At 45.6% G+C, this 20,587-nt stretch overlaps 1 protein-coding gene across 1 annotated transcript in view; it reads right to left on the bottom strand.

Moving 5' to 3' along the window:
* The window catches only part of xylt1 (xylosyltransferase I), a 79,609-nt gene that overhangs the window by 16,044 nt on the left and 42,978 nt on the right, over positions 1-20,587 (bottom strand). The window contains exons 2-8 of the mRNA XM_030094449.1: positions 18,949-19,537; positions 12,097-12,269; positions 10,887-11,089; positions 7,009-7,089; positions 5,552-5,768; positions 5,022-5,198; positions 150-415 (exon numbers count right to left, since the gene is read on the bottom strand). Of these exons, the coding sequence (XP_029950309.1) occupies positions 150-415; positions 5,022-5,198; positions 5,552-5,768; positions 7,009-7,089; positions 10,887-11,089; positions 12,097-12,269; positions 18,949-19,537 (1,706 nt within the window). The remainder of the gene's footprint in view (positions 1-149; positions 416-5,021; positions 5,199-5,551; positions 5,769-7,008; positions 7,090-10,886; positions 11,090-12,096; positions 12,270-18,948; positions 19,538-20,587) is intronic.

Here is a 20,587-nt window from a genome sequence, read left to right as displayed (position 1 = left end):
TCTATGACACTTGATCCCAGTTAGGTGACACAAAAGAGGTTTCGAATGTTAAGACGGGCGTTACTCTCTTTTTAGTGAACGACCTGTGCGTGGCGGTGCAGGTGTGCGGCGAAACGTGGCGGGGATGTGTGTGTGTCGAGGAGCCCCACCTGCAGCTGTGGTCGCTGGGGTTCCCCTGCAGCGAGGTGGCCGCCCGGGCCAGGCCCAGGCGGGAGAAGGAGTGGTAGTAGGTGAGCTGGGTGTCCGACAGGCTGGACACGCCGTCCGGCTCGTCGTACACGTTCTCCCAGTAGGAGTTGAGGGCCGGCGTGCCCTGGGGGAACGGGCCGAACAGGTACGCGTCCAGCTGGTTCACGATCTCCTGGTTCACGCTGGCTTCGAACTTCCTGGCGAAGAAGGTGGGCCGCACGGTCTGCTGCAGGGGCGGGGGGAGGGAGGGAGGATTAGGAGGAAAGAAAGGAGAAGGTTAAGAAATGGTTGCGTGCCGGAGCGTCAGGGGAACCAATCAGATGTGTGGACCGGAGGCTGAACTGAGCAGATAAAACAGCCCCAAAAAAAATAAAAAAATAAAAGTTTGTGGATGTATTGTTGTACGCATTAAATTAAAGTTACTCTCTCCTCAATCTCTCTCTTTAATCCCTTCACAGCACAAATAGTATCAGTGACTCTCAACCTCCAGGTCAGGACGCCACAAAGGGCTACAAGATAAACAGGAGGATTTCCTCACAAATTCAGCTTTGTGCCGTCATGATGGACAGAAAATCGGATCTGCTGTATCAGTCCCAGTGTGAGAGCGGAAATGAGCCTGAAGAAGTGGAGACTCCTCATGTCGGAGTGCTGAACGGGAGGCCTGCTAAACAAAGAGGAACCGGCGGGGGACACAGGAGACTGTGGACTGTACGGAAAACTGAGAAGCCACATGATATCAGATTAGGAACGACTTCTCCAACCATTCATTTCATGTAATATGAAAGTTTTAACAGCTCTCTCTGTATTATGATGACATACATATAATAATTCATTTTTTATCATCTCTATTGTGGAACTAAATTTTCTCCCTCAGTTCAAAAACATGCATGTGAGGTTAATTGGTGATGGATGGATGGATGGATGGATGGATGGATGGATGGATGGATGGATGTGAGCCACATTGTTACATCACCACCAAAAAATCTGTAGGAAATTCAAATGTTTCTTCATTGATCTAAATGTACTTTAATCTCACATTCTTTATAAACGACTCACCAGTTTCAAAGCAGTTTACACTGTCCATCATCCACACGCGCACACGCACGCACACACACACACACACACACACACACACACGCAGTGGCCGCTTCATTTTCTCAGACATTATTTCGCGCCGCTCTCCCTGCAGCTACACACGGCTTCATTCCACTGTTTTCCACATAATAAGTAAACTGGTACCCCAGACCCGGAAACAGACTTTGATATGTAAAATGATCCAAGTTTTTCTTTTAAAGAGAAAAGTAGAAAACACAATTCTTCTTGCATATGAGATTATGCTTTTTTTTTTTTGCTTTAATATTAGTATTTTCTCCAAATTACTGCAGAAAAATGCTTCAGGACTTAAAAAAACAAAGAATTCTAATAGAATAATGAAAATAACAAGATCGAACTTGCTCTTCTTTTGTGGTATGTGACACCAGAACTTTAAAGTCCTGTAAACCTGTGAAGTGGATTGGTCTCCTTCCAGCAAATTCCCCAACAGCCCAGTAAGAGAGGTCTTAAAAAGGTTAATCACATTACGACGCAATTGCTATTGATGAAAGGATTTTGGGTACGTCACTTGAGTTGCGAGTCGCTCGGGGCATTAGTGTCAGATAGCTTCATTACAGGAACTACAGTCGATAAGAGTAGCCGGGGGTAATTGACTAGGAGAGGCCAAAAAGATGGCAGAAGCTCATGTGATTCCAGCAGACTCGTCCTTTTCTCTTTCTATCGTCTTCTTTCATTTGTCTCCTCCACTCCAGCTGTGGCGTTTTTGTTTTTTTTTTCTTCCACTTTTGGGCCCTGTCACACAGTTTCTTGTGCGGCCGATGGTGCATCATGAACTCTCACACCTCCACAACTTGGACGACACACAAAGACATCTTTTCAGCCTCAGACACCAAACTATTTATCAATAGCCACCCGGCACCTGACACCTGAGCGTGACCTGCTTTGAAAAAAAAAAAAAAGAAGCCAGGGGGAAAAGAAAGCAGACGTAATGAAGCTGTGGCACATTTCTGAGAGTTTAGGTCTATCTGTGACTCCGCATGCAATATGAGACGGGACTTCTTAACGCACCATCCCCACCTGCATTCAAGAATATGAGCTGTGATACATACAAACACTTGAGCGATTCTGATCAACGTTTTGCTCAGGTAACTGCACAATTTCAGTGTATTAATAACAAATAGTCACACAATTTGCAATATTTATTGTGCAGCCTTGATATCTAAGTGAAAATCTCCAAAGAACCCAGATAAACATTGAACGTATGTACTTTTTTTTTTTTTTTTTTTTTTAAAGATTCATGCATATGTTCTTGAGTTCCTTTTATAAATGATGTAATTTTGGTCAGTTTGCATTTCATAGATTAGAGATGGCAAAACATAAGGTCAGAGGGCCAAAGGCGGTCCGCAAGAGGCTCCAAACCGGCCCAGAAAACCGAGCTGAGATATTGGCGTAGGTCCCATGAAAGCTAGCAAATCAGCATTAACCAGAAGGCCGTGCTCCCAGGGTGAGTTTGTAAAATCATGCAGAACACAGCAGCTGGAGGAGAGGCTTCTGGACATATCACTGCATCAATAAAATTGGCTTTAAGTTGAGATTGTGGTTTTGCAAGTGTGTTTGACTGTCCTGACAAAGAGGAATAAGGATACTTTAATGATGCATCTTTTTATTTGTCTTCCATTTGCATTAAGTTGCCTTTCTGTACACACTATCAGCCTTCTGTTTCTTCAATAATGTTAATTTAAAACTTCTATTTCAAAGAAGCAGGTGGCATATTTGCTTAATGTCTGAACCTGATATTTTACTTAATACCTCTTCAGTCTTTATAGTTCTCACCACGTCTCTGATGGAACTTCCGACACACCATGCAGAACTGTGCTAATGAATGGAGAAGGATGAGACAGTAACAACATTTCTGGGTGCACAGAAGGAAATGTGCATGATGCACGGCAGTGGACATCGGGGCGAGCTGGAGATGCGCTCGTGTGCTGAAATCCCTCCGTGTTGCTTAGCAACAATCGTATAATGTCTGCATTTGTGTCGGCTGAAATAAAATTAATGATTAATTAAATAAATCACCAAATAACGTTGTATTGATTTCAATCAGTTTTGGAATGAGTGTAACTGTTGCATTAAAGTAATCTCACACTCGACGTTGGGATGTTAATATCAGTACGACGGGAGTCCCGCTCGTATAAAAGACGTGTGTAGTGGTTAGCACTGTCACCTCACTGCGAGGAAATCACGGATCGAGTCTGGAGGCCTTTCTGCGGGGAGTTTGTATGTTTTCCCTGTGTGAATATGGGCTGTTATACATGGGATTTTTTGAGGTAAAAAGTGTGAATGTGTGTGTTTGTAAGAAAATTGGATGCAGCAAAAACCTACAACACATTCTCAGCTTCGCGTCTCCTCCACTCGGCCTCTGCTCGGGTTCAGAGGGATCACTCAATGGGATATTAAGTCTCATTAATGCCTGGACGGGCTTCTGGAAAAGCTGCTCCGTTCCCAGGGATGGGCTTCGCCGATACCAGGGTGCCAACCAGACCGGGCCGCGGTGCCAAGGAGCCGCCGCTCATGTGGAGTTGGCAGCGCAGCGCCAGAGACCGTGGCGAGACAGACGGCGGACGGGTTTGGCGCGGGGAGAGAGCTGAGGTCAGTGCGGCGATTGGCGAGCGAGGGAAGGGCGGGAGACGTGAAGTGACTCACCGTCCTTGAAGGATATGACATAAAGCGATATTTAACTGCGGCGCGGCCTTTTGTATCTCGGCTTTTTACTGTTTAGGAGCACATTAGGAGTCAAGCAGCGACGCTGAATGTCTCTGGGGTCTCGCAGTCGCCGCTACTCACTCAGTCTGCTTTTGAAAGGCGAGCTAACCCTCTTCTCCCATCGCAGACCAGAGGCAAAGCGGATATAATTACATCTACTGTGACTTTTTTCTCTTTTTTTTCCCCTCTCTTTCAGGGTCATACTAATAGAGACATAATTTTGCACGTATTGATTGTGAAAGCTGTGGGAACACGCTGAATGCAGAGGCGGCGAGGACAGACCTTGAGGGCAGAGAATTTACAGATTGACTGCTGCTGATTTCCCACTGTGCGTGTGTGTGTGTGTGTGTGTGTGTGTGTGCATTGCAAATACCTGCTAAAATAGTTGCATTCATGTCATGTTTGTTTGTTTGAAGGTTCGCCTGTCAGATGAAGCTCGACTATTTGACCTTTCTTTAGCCTTTTATCACTTCTCTTCATATATTCTGTCAGATTGGAGGCGAATGAAGAATTTGGCGGATGGGGGTTTCTGTCAGCCGGGGTCACGAGCGGCTGACAGACTGGTCAGCGACTGGTAAAGCTGGTCAGGTTAACGCCCAGCGGAGGGAAGCATCACAAATGAGCGCAGCCATTTAAACAGACGTGCTCCGAGACCTAATTTCCTAAACTTCATGAATGATTAACTGAGAGAGAAAGTGGAGATAACGATGAGTTCCAGCTGAAAACTTATTCTAACGTCTTCTGGAGAACCGGGTCGCAGCACTCCAGCGGATCACAACCACACAAGTCGTAAAACAGAGGGACTGACGGAACTTTAACAACTGCTGATCAAAAATTCCTAAAACTAAACACATATGCTCTATTTTGAGGGAATTCTGAATTCTAAGGATGGAAAAGTTGAGGGATGGAGTCTGTAACTCATTATCTGGATGCTGAGAGGATGCTTGAGTCTGCACTGGGTTTAATTGCAGGAGGCTGACAGCAGCATGCTGTTATTGGGGGGGAGTTATTGTTACCTGGAAGCGGTGGAAATCCGCGGGCTTGAAGTCGTTAGGCGAGCACCCGCACCAGTCCACGATGTGCTTGTATTGGCACTTACAGCCCAGCTTGCGGTTCCAGTTGGTGATGCGCAGGTTGTTATCCACCATGCTCTCGCAGTGCGCGCTGTTCTCCAGCACCGTGTGGAAGAACGACTGGGGGGGAAGAGGAGCAGGAATGGATATGCAGCAGGGAGGAGGAGGAGGAGGAGGAGGAGGGGGGGATCCCAGACAGAGAGGCAGCAAATTAGAGAATGGTATACCTTTTATTTTCTACAGCCTGCAATTCAGGGGAAGGAAATGGAGTCGGGGAGATTCACAGTAACTCATGATAAACATTCAATTTCCCCGCAGAGATCATTCAATTTCCATCCAATACTCGTCTACGGCCTCATACAGAGTCAGCCTTCACATCTTCACTTCATGATTCCACGTCCCTCTGCACGTCTGACAGTAGAGGACGGCGTCTCCACGCTCTGAGAGCGGAAGCACGGCGTCAAAACCCTCACCTCGGCCGGCAGCAGGGTGTAGGCGTAGAAGCGCTTCATGTTGGCCACCAGATCGTCCTTGGAGTCGATTACGTATTCCACGAACGCGCGGTTGAGGAGGAACCAGTCGGAGCCGCCGTCCACAGAGATGCCTTCTGGGATTTTACGGTCGCCGAGCCGCCACATGTGGGTGTCGCACTCAAAGAAGAGGCGGTCCAGACCCTGCTTCCGGATGAACCTAACGAACACACACACACACACACACATCAGAGTAGTTACAGCACCGACTGCTGCATACATTTAAATAGTTTGAGCTTCTTTCTGTCTTGTGAATTCATTTACGGGTCTAAAAATACTCGAATAAAGGTGAAAGCGTTCTTTTAAGGAATGTCATTTCCATAAAAACAAGACCTTTTATTACAGTTATACATAATCAGCATTTCATTTGTATCTTCCACCGGCGCTCGTCTCCCTGTGGACCCACTATTTTTCCTCTCACAGAAAAAGAAACAACACAAGTTTTAGATGCTCGCAATGAAACCTCCAGGAAATCTTCATTCTCGCTTTAGTCTGGATGACATTTAATAACCACGCTGAACAACGGAGAGCTGACATCGCGCGGTGGTCAGTGGTTTGCACGCTTTCCTCACAGTGATAAATCCTGAGTTTGATTCTGGGGGTTTAGCACCGTCGTCACGTAAATGAACACAGCGATGGTCTTCTGCATGATGGCAGAATCACTCGTCTTCAGCTCGGCCTTGCATTGTGGTTTTCACACCTGTCACTGCACGCCGACCAGAGAGAGGAGAGGAGCTACTACTGCGGCGGCGGCGTGTGGAGCGTCAGACGGAGGGAGTCAGATCCAGGTCACAGACGTCAGGCGGCTCGCTGGCGTCTCCCAAAGGTGACAGAGGCGCTCGACGGGAGGAACCGACGCCCAGACGTGCACGCGGGTGGTTGTTAGCCCCAGAAATTCTTAGAGATGCGTTCTGAATTCAGCGGTGAATGACCGAGGTGGTTCTTCTCGATAACGAGCGTTTTAAATCAGGAACAAAACAGCTCCGCTTTCATCAGACAGCAGTGAATAAAACACTGCGACTGCACATACAAAAAGGTACTGCTGAGTCACGCTGACTCATGCTTCTGTGCCGGACCCGTTTTTTTTCCCTCCTTTTCTCGGTGCTTTGGGGTATTTTTGCCCGCAGTGACGGGTGATGACTGGTTTGCCAACCGGGGGCAGAAAGCAAGGGGGCGGCAGGATGGCGCGACCCGACCGGCTCACCCCACCGAGGAGGTTAATTAATGAAGCCGCAGATGGGAGCTAATTGTGTTATGATTCAGTGACCCCGCCGCACCGCGCGCACGCAGGTTATTTCTGTGTGTGTGTGTGTGTGTGTGTGTGTGTGTGCGCACGAGCGAGGAGGGCAGGGAGAGAAGCACAGATGGACGGACGGAGAGCTGCTGCTGCTGCTCGGTACCTGGCGTTGTCCCTGCCGTGAGACTTGATGAAGTTCATGTCTCTGTATTTGGACAGGAACGCCACCAGCTGGTTATTCGTCCTGAAACAGAAGAGAAAACACTCCGTTTCAAACACGCTGCGATGAATGACACATTTATTTTGCTGCACACAAGTGTTTGATTTCCAAAAGAAAATGATGCAAGTAAGTTTCACCATCTGCAACAAAAAATATTTTACGTGTGAGTTAATTCTGAAACGGTCTTTCCAAAAATTTAGCTTGACGTCACATTTTTGGATCTTTTTGTCCTCGGTTTGTGGTTCAGAGTTTTGCGGCCTTCACGATGACTGAAACTGGTCATTCAGCTTCCAGTTAAAAATACAGCCGCAAAGTCACTGCCAGACATCAGGCAGTTACACCGATAGCTTGTATTTAGAAAATCTGACATTCAACCAAAGTCGAGCAGGCGAAAAGTGTCACGAGCTTCATTCAGACTTTGAAATAAATTCATTTGCTCTGCCGGTGGAGTCAATTTAATCAGCATGTGAGTGGAGATAAAGTAGCCCCACGATGGGGTAGAACTTATTTTCTGCTAAACTTCATTTCTTGAATGCTTAAAGATGATATTAAATGCACATAAAATGCCAGAACAAGTATCACACGGTGCAACGATGCTCAGTGATATACCATAATTAAGGATCTACTAATATGCTAGAAAGTGAATCTAAAGCGAGTCTGAAATGTTGGAGTGGACATCATAAGGAAACGCTTGATATTTAAAAATCTCATGTTCAGGCACAGCAATCAATTAAAGGCTCCTCTCAGGATCACTTTCTCAGTTCCCCCAAGCCCTTAAAGCTATTTAGTCAGATACAAAACATTGTGCTTTCCATGATTTTGATGAATGGCTCCATGCTGCTCCGACATTGTAGAGCAGTCTTCTCCCACATACACAGGCCAGACAGGCTAAAAGCTTTGCTCTGCAGGCAGTGCTCCAGTCAATGCCGCGAACATTTCATCTGTGGAGGAGCCTTTCATGATGGCTTGGCTTGGCTTTCTAAAAGAGCAGCGCGGCTCAAGGATCAGTGGGGGGAGGGACAAGCGCATATTAATGTCATTTTCTCTTCAAGGAGCAATTTCACAGCCTGGGGGGCTTATCTGAGGAGGTCCTGAGCCATAAAGCCTAACTGATGATGTGCTGTACAGACACATGCAGGCCTCACTGTCTCCACTGACTCCCCACAACACCCACACACACACACACACACACACACGGAAAATTTGTGTCAAGCTCCAGATTTGCCACCTGAGTGGTCACCCACTCCGCTGGGTCTAGTTTGCTTACTGTCAGCCCCGTGGCTGCCCTGTTTCACACGCGCGCACACACACACACACACACGCACACACCCTTCAAATATAGCATAACGATGTAAATTAAGAAATATATGTCTATCTTTGGTGATTACAAAGTTCTTTCAGTTTTCTGTTGCTAATGCTCATAATTTATACCAAAGCTTTTCATTGTTCTATTTCAGGGTTTTTTAGAGGATGAAGCCACATGCTGACAGAAACACTCAGACAGATGAGAGACACATCAAACATTCATCATCTGTCTCCAAAAAGGCGACAAAAAGTCGCAAATTGAAAATCCCTCCAGAGCTTTTTCGCGCTGATCTTGAATGACTTGGTTCAGTCGTGATGAGTTACAAAGGTTTTCCTTTTTCAACAGCAGGAAATGACACATATCACTTAAGAAACAAAGCGAAAATATGAGATGCAACACTCTCTCTTTTTTTTTTTTCAAAACACAGATGACAAAGTGAAACAGATTAGAAGACAGAATGCCTGCAGCCAGTCATCGCCTCACAATGCTCCGACTGCCGCCGCAAAGTCAATGAAAGAGCCTCTAAAGGAAGGAAAACGAGGTAGGAGAAAAAAATGCATGGAGACTGTGCAGATAAAAGCCGGGAAAGAGGGCTGTACTTTTCTGACAAAGCAACCATGTAACTCTTCCTGTGGCCTTTCTGGACTCACACACACACACGGTATCTCTCCCTGTGGACACACAGCCCCTCCGCTGGTGTGAGGGGCTCTGGGATTGCCTTTGAGAGCCATCCATGCGGCAGGACAGACATTATCAGGGAATTAGAGGGGAAATAATGCTTGTCTCCAGTCCCACTGATAACAACAGCGGTGGCGAGGGCAGCGGAGGGCAGGGGAGCCCCCCGCATTCCTGCCCGCAACAACGCGGTCCGCTCACACAATGGCAGATGAGCAGCATTGTGAGACTGAAATGATTGCATCTTAAGGAAATGTCAGTGCAGGCTGGACAGTTTCAGCCTGACAGATTTAATAGGATCAATCTAAGTAATGTGTTATGGCGAACAAATTACAAGAGTAATTCATGCGCTTGTGGGGTTTTGCAGTCTGGCGAGAGAGAGACATCTGCTTATTTCAACACGTTTCTGTGTGCCGCTAAGTCTATAATGATAATGTAATGCTGATGTGTTTATTTCCGGGGAAGAATGTCTTTCTCTGCCGGATTCCCTTCCTAAAGAGATCAGAAGGGATTGTCAGCTAAAAAAACTGCTGAATGGGTCTCAGTTTGTTGCTGGAGGACACTTGAGTGGGACGGACGCTCGCTCTCAGAGGGGCTTCAACCCGGACCTGCCACTTTAAAGGGCCGCACGCGCAAGCCCGACACCAGACGCACGCACTCGGTCAAATCCGAGCCGTGGTTACAAATGCACTTGCTAAGCAAAGATGCAGGAGTGCAATTTACATATTTTCATTCTGCATGGATCGAAAACACGCAGTTTCCCCCTCCGTTCACTTTCCCTGACTGCTCGTTCTTGCTCCTCCGTCTCTCGCTGGCATTCCTGCCTCTCGGCTCCCTCCTTCGCTCCATCAATCGTTTCGTTTCCCAACAGATGGGGCTTAAAACCTCCACTGTCAGCCCTTTTCTCAACAACATCACCCTCATGCAAATGAGGAGGCAGAGGAGAGGAAGAAAACAGTGTCTCGGCGAGCACACTGGCAAATACCTTTAATCAAGCATTGACAGAGACGCAGACAGGCACACACACACTCAATACCAACATATACACTTAAGCATGGAGCAGAGACTCCCACAAACGAAGGGAAAACACGCAGACATGTCTGCATTATTCATCTAAATGGTGAGAACAACTAACGCAGTGAGACTGAACCCGCCCACTGACAAAAGACACGTTTACTCCATCTGCATGTCGGCTCCAGCTGCAGAGGCATCGCACACACCCAGCCTGCCTTCACCCACCGGCCAGTACAGCCTGCATGGATTCAACTGGTGGACATCTGGCTGTGCAGAAGAGATAACTCTCCTCTTAATAGGAGGATTTTAATTGGCTGCTGCAGAGCTGCATCAAAAACCCAGCAGACCCTCAACTCCCAGGATGATTAGAAAAAAAAATTGGGCTTTTTCCATGACTTCATGTCCAGTTCATGTGGATTTTGTTGCCTTTAATTACACTTTGCTGGCTTTTAACCGGGGTGTGTGGTGCAGGTGGGGGGGCGGAGGGATGACTTTCGGACCGTACAGTACACAACAGGCCTGCAGAGTCAATAGGTATTGACCCCGGGCAATTAAATTGCAATCAGTTCAGCATGTAGCCCATTCGATGGAGTGCCAGGAAGGAAGCAGGCGCTTGGAAGAGTAGGTGTGAATGAATAGTGTTTTCGAAAGCCGAGGTTTTTCTCCATTGATCTGTTTGGTTTGGAGTGACTGTATTTAAAGCTCGCTGCTAGCCACAAGCGCCCCGGCTAGCGCGCAGTGGATTCCTTCCGTATTGGCCGAGGTGATTCACTGCTCAAGTGAATCTCTGCAGACATCACAGAGTTATGATGACCTCATCTGATACCTGATCGGGTAGTCGGCGGCGCTGAGGTTGATGAAGAAATCCCAGCTCCAGTCCCTCATGGCCAGCAGGTCGGCCATGCTGCGGAGATACATGGTCAGCAGACTGGCTCCGCCCCAGATGGTGGCCATGCGCCACGGTGTCACTCTGACGTTGGGGTACTTGGCCGCCAGGGCCTGGATCTGCCTGTGCAGGTAGTTCGAGCGCTGAAATGCAGACGGCAGACGAAGACATGTTGAATGAAAATATGACATTTTGCACACTGGCTGGATCAATCGCTGTTAAAAGCTCCATCAGCATGTTATACCTACATCAATTACACCAATAATGTCACCATTCCAGCCATTTTAAATGTATTGAAGCCAATTACATCATTGCAGTATATTATTGAAATGCCATTAGAAACTATATTAACTGCAGCCAATAATCTAATAATACATAGATCAGCTGACATTTCTTGGAAATAAAAGATTTTTAAAACAGTTCACGGCCTCAGTTGTCACATTCATTCATGATAATACCATGCAGCACACTCTCTCTATTATGGTTATGGATTGTTTTCACAGCATAATACACAATTAACAAGTTATTCAAGTATCTAATATGGCCAAAACCAAAACCATATTGGCAGGTATTAGTACATTATTTTCTGCTGCAGACCAGCATTCACACATTTATCTTTATATTGTTAATGAAATTAATTTTTTTGAAAAATATTTACACGTGAAATAAATAATATAATAATAACATAATATATTGAGGTGAAGACACATCAATTTAGCATTTTTGGTTCCAGAAAGGTTTTGCATTTCAGTGGTAACATTTTGAAAACAATGTTCATTTACACAGGAATGGCAGAAATGATGAAAACGATGGAGTTACCATGTCAGGCCACTAGTAGGTGCTGTTCATTATTTTTGTAATGAAACAACATAAATTCCTCAGAGAACCAAACTCTGTAAACATTACCAGTGGAGGTACATGGACATTCGTATCTACAGATGACCAAGTTGGATTGTTAATGCGGTAAAACCTCCAAGTCCAGCAGGATACGGACTGGGAGTCAAGACACTGTTAATGCTAATGTTGTTGTCCATCTACTTTTAGAAAAGTTTTCAGAACTGAGTTTTCCCAATTCAGATCTGTAGTTTTTTTTTTTTTTTTTAAACTACACCAGCACTTTACATAATATCTTCAGCTGTCTGTGCCTCACCTGATCCACGTGGACGTAGTAGTAATGGGAGGTGTGGTAGATGGCCTTGAAGAGGCGCTGGAACTGGCGGGACGCTCGTCCGTGGACCACCAGCACGAACGCAATCCTCACTGGCTTGGCTGGAAAGCTCTCAGCGGAGTCCTCGTCCCACTGGATGTTCACGTTGGCTTTACCTGTGGAGATATTAAGTCTGAATCTAAACCGGCAGAACCACGAAAGCATCCAAAAATCATATTTTAAGCTGCGTCTACTTCACACACCCTCATCGCCCGGCTCCTTCATTAGCGATACATTCAGGGGTTATTTGCATGTTTGATTACTAAATCAAATTTGTTGTTTAATGGGGGCTTTGAGAGGCCGTACAAACAGAGCTATTAGTCACCGTATGATAGAGAGCACCTGTAAGTGTCTTCCAGGGACAAAGAAAGAAAATGCAAAAGCATAATGATTACAGTTAATAATGATAATTAAGTGATATTCTTTCATTAGACAGTAAATGGAAATAGCTAAACAACAAGGTTGCTAAGCAGCGCAGTCAGCAGCACTTTATGTGGTGATTAGCATATTCAGAATAAATGACTTCCATGTCAGGGATGAATATTTAAATCTCTCTTTAAATGTGATACGGTCTAACCAGAGGACGCCTGTTTTAAAGTGATGAATTAGAAAGATCTGAACAACAGGATTGGGAAAAGGCGTACGTACACCACCACCATCAAGCTAATGAGATGCTCTTAAAGAAGTCAAACTGGTCTGATTTCAACACAGCTACAGAATAATTAATGCAGTAACTGATGAATGAACTACATGGCCGTACGTGTTACATATGTTGAAAGATGTTCAGAAACGTTTGCAAACTGCAGTACAGTCTAGTCCAGCACATAGGCCGTGCTGTATTTATGACAGAAAGAGGTGCTTCCTTCATTTGGTGTAGTGACTTAGATAAAACATGTGTATTAGCTTAATGAGACAGTGATCGCCATGTAATAATCAAAATGTATAATTTTTTGCTGTCAGTTTGAAGACCAACTTTTTTTGATCAATGAGATTTGATGAGTTTTTTTTAGCCTTTCATGCAGTCAAAAAAAAAAAATCATATTCACACATATTCACATGGTAAGAAAAGGCACATTAACACTGCAGCTGATCCATTACTGGTAAAAATGAAAAACTATTCAAATCAAAAGATGAAATTCTAACAATAAGCAAAATGGAGACGATAAATAAAAGGTGTTAAAAGTGTTAATAAAGCCAGTAAGAGCATTATGAAACCCTTGTTTATTCACATCCCGCTTATGCTCATATGGACATTTCTATTGTTTTATTTAATAAACTTCAAAACAGAATGATCCCAGATTATGATGTCTTTCATTCGATCTGTCCGCCTCTACTCCCTGCTCCTGATAATACAGTTATTCTGCCTTTTTAAAACCGACTGATGTCTAATCCGCCTCCTCTCTCATCCTGCCAACATTCCCATGAGCCACCACTTCTCCCACCTGTTGATGTGAGACGTCTTTACCCCCCATAAAGGATGGAGGCATGGAACAAAAAAAAAAAACTGTTGCATCCGGAGCGCGGTTTGACAATGTGCCGCCATTCCTCGATCAGAGAGGCGAGCGGAGCCGCCGCTAACCTCACGTCGCTCCACTGTGTGGTGTCCTACCACCCTAAACCGCTTAAGAACACTCTCAAACTAGAGAAGGAAAGAAAGGAAAACCATGCCCAAAGCAGTTCTGCATTGTCAATTCCCCCAACGCTATCACAGACGCTGTTTGTTTTAGATTATTCAGTTATTACAGCAAATGTGCGCACGCAGCGCACGAGACGTGTTTGTTCGCAGAACGTGCTTTAAGCAGATTAATGACTATAATTTGGGACTCCAGTTCCCAAGAGCCTTTCTGTGGTTTGGAAGCAGAGGGAAATGAGGGGGGTGTTTATTCCCCCGGGGTGACAAAGAAAAGAAAAAAAAAAGAAAAAGAAAGAAAAGAAGCCCCTCCTGCATCGTTTCTACGTCCTGTAATTACTCCAAATTTAAGGGCATGTGTCCGCTGTGTGTTCTCCTCATGAGTGGGGCAAGAGAAAAAAAGAAGAGCCTGATTTGTCTTGTTCACTGCGATGTGAGGGCAGGTGTCCAGCAGGGTCCTGGTAAAGGCTGACCGCAGCGGCGAGGCTAATCACACGCTCCCCTGGCTCCAATTGGCCGTGGCGCCTGTCATTCACTCACACTCATTTTCTTAGTGCTGCTTCCTCTTTCTGTCTGCATGTGCGTGTGTGTGCGTGTGTGTGTGTGTGTGTGTGTGTGTGTGTGTGTGTGTGTGTGTGTGTGTGTGAGGCAGCTCGGGGGGATCTGCTGTGGGCCGTATCAGATTGAACAGTAATTGGTGGCCAGCTAAGAAGGTTCACTGGTTTGCTTTGCACACGGATAATTGGCCAGTCGCTTCAGAAAGCACTTTGAGAGTGTGTGCCATGCTAGCTAGCCGAACTAATGAGGACGTGTGTGTGTGTGTGTGTGTGTCTCACTTTCGGTGTGTTTATCTGTGGCGGAGCTCGGCGTGTGGCTTTACAGACGACACACACCTGAAGACACGGCGCCGGTCTGGTTGCAAGGAGAAACAGAAGGCCTCCTCTTGAACTCATCACACTTCATCATCCTTCCCTCCGCCATCAATCTTCTAAACTGCCTTTCCCTCATCTGCTATCAGCCCACTCTCTTCCTCCATCATCCTGTGTAACTTCGGGCTCTTACCACACCCTCCATCTTAACTGCTCATACGAGAGGTTAGAACAAGAGCCGAGCTCTACCCCAAAGGGCTCGTACCAAATTGCGATAGAAAATGTCTCGGAGATGGTGTCTGCTGCTGGAACACATCCACAAAGGCAGGCTTAGGGGCGTAAATCACAGCGATGGCTTTGATTTAGGTGAATGAAATAACTAAATTTAAGTCGGCAGTGCCAATCTGCACGGCCGTATTCTTGAAATGAATCTCACTGGACGGATGGAGCCGCATGTTTTAATCAGCAGTGACAGTTAAACATGCTATCACAGTGATCACAGTGATGTTAATGATTATTGCAAAAATGATGACTGTTTATTTCCATCGTGTGTGTCTGCAGGTCCCACCAGCAGCCTTTCAGGATTATCTACGCTTTTTTTTTTCTTGAGTTAATCGTACAATTTGATTAATTGCAATTTCACTTTCATATTTAATATATGCATAACATGAATCCACAGCACAATAGAACAAACTTCAACACAGTTCACTCAGTCTTTATGCCTTTCCGATGGCATGATAATGATAGATTTATGCGGCCTGACAGCGGCGTTCATGTTAAATTGGAGAACTGCAAGGTATCTTAAATCGGGGGCGTTAAACACGGTTCAGTTCAGGAGTCACTAACTGCCCAAATTCATCCTGAATAGACCAGACTGGTAAAACAGTGCCATGGTGGCCTTTAAATTTAAACTTCAAAGCTTTTATTTGTTGAGGTGAAGAGCATACATGGTGAAAACATCAATATATTTTCACAAAATCAAATCCCAGTTACTCAGGAAAATGATTAGAATTTCAACATTAAGCTAAATTTAATGAAACCTTCTGGTGTGAAATTCAGTTGAAATGCCCGAAATGTTCCATGTGGGACTGATACTGTCCGATGATGTCCTATCCCAGAGAACTTCTATAGCGGTTGTATTATAATAAGTTTTTACAAACTCCCCCTGACAGCATGACCTTGAGGTTAGTTCGGTAGCTAGCGGGTAGCTAGCTATAGCAGCTCGGGTCTCAGTGTCGTGTTGTCTCACTGCGCTGAAGAAATTTGCTAAAAAAGCAAGGTTTCCCTACTTTTTTCTCCAATTTTCTTGGTGGTTTGACTGGATGGACTGCGGCCTCTCGTGTCCTGGTTTTGATGAGACTGATTAGCTCGCTACGGATCAATGTGAAATGATCAATCATTTGGAAAAGCGTGGGCATGATGCATGTAATCCAATCAGTCTTTCAAATGTGAATTAAAACAGTGGATTGTAACATACTGCTTGTTCTCAGGAGATAATTACATATGAATCAGAGTTAAGTAAATAATTAAGTTTTTACATTTTTCTTGAGAAACGTTTCACCTTTAAACAGCGACATTTTGGAAACAATGACGGTTTACATGAAAACAGCAGAAACACTGAAATATTTACATACAGATAAGAAAGAAGTACCCGAAACTGTAGTTTTTCTTGTGGATTCAATTTAGCCTCGAACGTTGAACAATTTGACACTATTTCAGCTGAAATCACTTGTTTTACGCGCAAACGGCAGCATCGATTCGGCGCTCGCCAACATTCCTGCTCCTGCAGCCAATAAGCAACGGCCAAACAATCAGCGTCCAGATCGCACTCCCGTCAAGCTAACATGCTAAATGCTCCACTAACTCCAGCCAAAGCCTCAAGGACAGAATACCGATCAAATCAAATCGGACAATTTTCTGCTAACAAGGTTAGGGCTTGAATTGGGAGGAAGAGGAGGAGAGGGAAGAAGAGGGGGAAGAGAAAGAGAGATAAGACAGCGGCAGGCGGGCAGACGGAGGGAGGGAGCGGTGATTTAATTTAGCTGTCGTGTTGTTACAGCCCAGCCACCAGGGGAAAGCCCTTTTCAATTTCTTTGTCTCTTTTGATCAAAATTGTCAGTTTGAGTGGGGTGGTGAGTTGTTGTGTGAAATGACGGGAGCTCAGTCGCACACAGACGACACGCCGCCTCCTCCGACGGCAAAGAAACGCACAGAGGTCGCGGTTAAAATAACACCAGCAGGTTCTGGAGCGGTGTCTGAACAGAGCGCGTTGTGCATTATATCATTCTCCTGCCGCTGCATTCGATCGGCGGCCGCGAGCGTGCACGTACGTGCACGTATGGGGGCGTTCGTTTAAACATGGCCGCTGATGCATGCTGCTCACTGATGGCTGCAGCCGCAACAGATTTTGTTTACAGAATCTGCAACCAGACTGCAGATGTCCATAAATTCTTTGGAAAAAGTGCGCGCGCACATGTGTGTCTGCCTTGTGTGTGTGTGTGTGTGTGTGTGTGTGTGTGTGTGTGTGTGTGTGTGTGTGTAAAACACACAGGGGGACTGGCGTTCTGCGGCCAGTTTGACAAAACAAATGAAAATTGGAGACCGATTTAGAGAGAATACAGCAGCGTCCCAATTTCCTCCAACAATTTACTTTACCAATTACACATCAGCAAAATCTCCAGTGTTTCAGGAGGAATCGTAATTACATTCACAGGAAATATTTTACCTCCTAGTAAAGTCTGGCTGTCAGAGTCCAGCCCTTGTGTTTGGCTCAGTAACCAGTCTTGATTTTCACTTGTCTCTGGAATAAGCCGGCGCAGGATCCCGGCAGGAGAACTGACAAAACAGCACTGACAGCAGCTTTAATGACTTTTATCTTTGTATTACTGCAACGGAAATCACATCAAACCAGATCATTGACATTTGATCTCTTCATTTTCAAAGCGGGGTGAATATAAAACGTGATAATTGAATACTGGAGAAGAGGTAGGATTAAGTAAGTTTGACTTATTCCTACCACTTTTCAGACATGTTAAACTGGATTTATGTGCTATTGACATCACGAAATGAACAAATAAAAACCTTCATTTAAATACTCCTGTTTGCACTTGCTTCCACTCAATCGTTCTAAATAAACCACATGCAAGGAAGAACGCAACATATTTACGTAAAGCTTCATAAATCAGGTGTTTTTACTGTAAAGTCAAACTTTCAAGGAAAACACAGACTTCCTGTGTGAACTGTAGTTCCGTTGAAGCCCGACTTTTTTATGCTTCGCAAGAAAAGATGTAAACAGCTGCTGAGATTTAGTGGCAATAAAAAGAGTTTGCTTCTATAGAAAAAATATGTTTGAAATAGTTTGTGTATGCTGCTTCTGCTGTTCTACTTGTTGATTTTTCTTCATTACATTTGAATAAAGCTCTGAAAATGTCAGATCCATATTAGACACAAAAGCTTATTCATTTCCTACGATCACAAGACGCGTGGTTTCAGATTAATTGAGTCTGAAAGGATTTTAAAGACCCTGAGCGCAGACAGCCGGGGTCACATCGGTGTTAAACTGCAGTGCTGATGAGACAGTGAAGAGACTCTTTATTTGAGAAGCATCGCCCACGAAGAGCTAAAATATCGATAAAATACCATTCAAACAAAGAAGTATTGTTACAAAATGCATGCTCAGTGCATTTGCATGAGCAAAGTTGCTTGTTGGTGAATCACTAGGAGAGTTACAATCAAGTTAAAGTTAGAGTGTAAAGCATAAATTTAAACAGTCAAGCTATGAGGTGTCGAATGGCCTAAAAACCTACTTCATTGATAACTTACTAACTCCAGGATACTGGGCCACACATGAAGAGACAAATGTTTGGGTTTGAAACGTTTTGGTGATTTCACATCAAAGATTTCTGCATTTCTCTCTTTGTCCAAGCTTTACTCGCTGGACTAAAGAAGGCAGTGAGTTAAAAAGGAAAAAAAAAGCCACATATTTTAGATTGTTTTTTGCTGCCAACTCTGTAAATTAAACCTGATCCAAACTCATGCTGACTTCAAGTGGCGTGCCAGCTGAAGATCCTGGAGTTTAAACCACAGTTGCTGCATATGTGGTCATGAAAACCAAAGTGTTGTGAAACATTCAAGCTCTTGCTTCCAGCTGGCTAAACATTAAAAGGAAAAGTTTTACTCAACCCGCTGCATCGCTGGACAGATATTGACCCATTCTCTGTTATACTTACTGTGACCGTGTCGAGTCTTGGGCTAAAACTCAACAATCAATCACTGTGACTGGGACGATGGACTTACCCTCGAGGGGGCAGTACCGGGTGACCTTCTCGGGCATCAGCTGTCCCTCCTTGTGTCGGCAGTACACCTCGGCGATCTGCTGCCGGCACTCCTTGCTCTTGGCCCTGGACAGCGCCGAGATGGCTTCCTTCCCGCTGATCTCGCACTTGGGCGGCTGGTCGTAGGTCACCTCCAGCGTGGCGGCGGTGGCCTGCCTCCTGTGGGGGTGCTGATGCCTGTGCTGCGGCTGGGCCTGCTGCGCCTGCGGGGCGCGGTAGTGGTGCCGGTATCCCCCGGCGGCGCCCTGACCACCGGCGTAGGACGCGTTGTTGCCGAGCGCCAGCGGCTGGTGGCCGACGGGCAGGACCTCGTTGGAGCTGCGGCCCAGGCTCTGGGAGTTGTCCCTCCAGGCCTGCCGCTGGGCGTGGGCCTTCTCCTGCAGATGCTCCCGCTGCTGCTTGCTGCCGGTGGCGCCCACAGGCTGCCGGTGCGGCTGCGAGCGAGCGCCAAAGTTACTATTGTCTATATTCTCAAAGTCTTTGGGCACAGAGTTCTCGTTGTTGCTGTCGACTCTGCTTTTCTCCTTGGGCCGGTGGGAGTAATATCCGTCCTGAGTGAAGGAGAGAGAGAGGAGGGTGGCGATGGACAGTGCAGAGAGAGGATGGAGGAAGAGGAGGAGGCGGGGTGGGGGAGCACAAACAAGGAAAACAAGATCAGAATTGAGTGAGCACGGTGCATATCAAGTGTCGGATTAACAATCAATGTGGCATGTATGAGTGGGCAGCGCTGCATTGAACCGTGAGGCATGAAATGAAGTAGCAAGGTATTGAGTGTGAGGAGTACAAGGTGCAACCTGACTGGGGGTGATGCAGGGCCGAGGGCGCCGCCGCTTCGTGCCATCATCAGATTAGCCTCGGTTTCAATTAAATTCTCCCTCAAATGGGCCCAGCACTCCGTAAACAGATTACCAAGAAGGGATAAAGGGCGAGAATATGACTGTGAGTTTGTGTTTATGTGTGTGTGTGTGTGTCTTTTTCTATGTGTGTGTTTGTACTAGATTCCCTTTTCACTGGAGCCACACGAGAATGTGACGGAAATGCAGCGATGTGGCGTCTGACTGGAAAGGCTGCAGCTGTCACAGTGCCGTGTGTCTGCATGTATGAGATAGAGATAGTGTGTGTGTGTGTGTGTGTGTGTGTGTGTGTGTGTGTGAGTACGTGTACATGCTCTTTACTCTGCACACATTCGATTTGCAGTCTGACCCACCTTGTGGATACAGAAACGCTGGCTTCTGTGCAGATTTTAAAACACGTCATTTGAATTTCAGGTGAATTAATGAACAAGTTTAGTTTACATTTAGGCTTTGGTACTTTGGGCAATTTTTACCATAGTTATGCATAACACATGCTAAAATGCATAATGTTGCCAATAGGTTGTTGTTTTTGTTAGTTTGTATTTTGCAGATGATAAATGAATGAAATGAGGGTCAATCTGAAAGAAATACTGTCACTGATGTTTGGATGGAGCTTTGACGCAGTGCAATTACAAAACTGTGGAGCTGGACATGTTGGTGGAGGAAAGTCTCAGACATATCGGAGTGTTTGGAGCAAATAAAATAAAACTTCGACAAAAAAATAAACACATCGATCGGATGACTTTA

The sequence above is a fragment of the Salarias fasciatus genome, chromosome 6 (assembly GCF_902148845.1).
Source record: "Salarias fasciatus chromosome 6, fSalaFa1.1, whole genome shotgun sequence".
Lineage (NCBI taxonomy): Eukaryota > Metazoa > Chordata > Actinopteri > Blenniiformes > Blenniidae > Salarias > Salarias fasciatus.
Note: the sequence above shows the minus strand (reverse complement) of the source record. Positions and strands in the feature narration are given on the sequence as shown.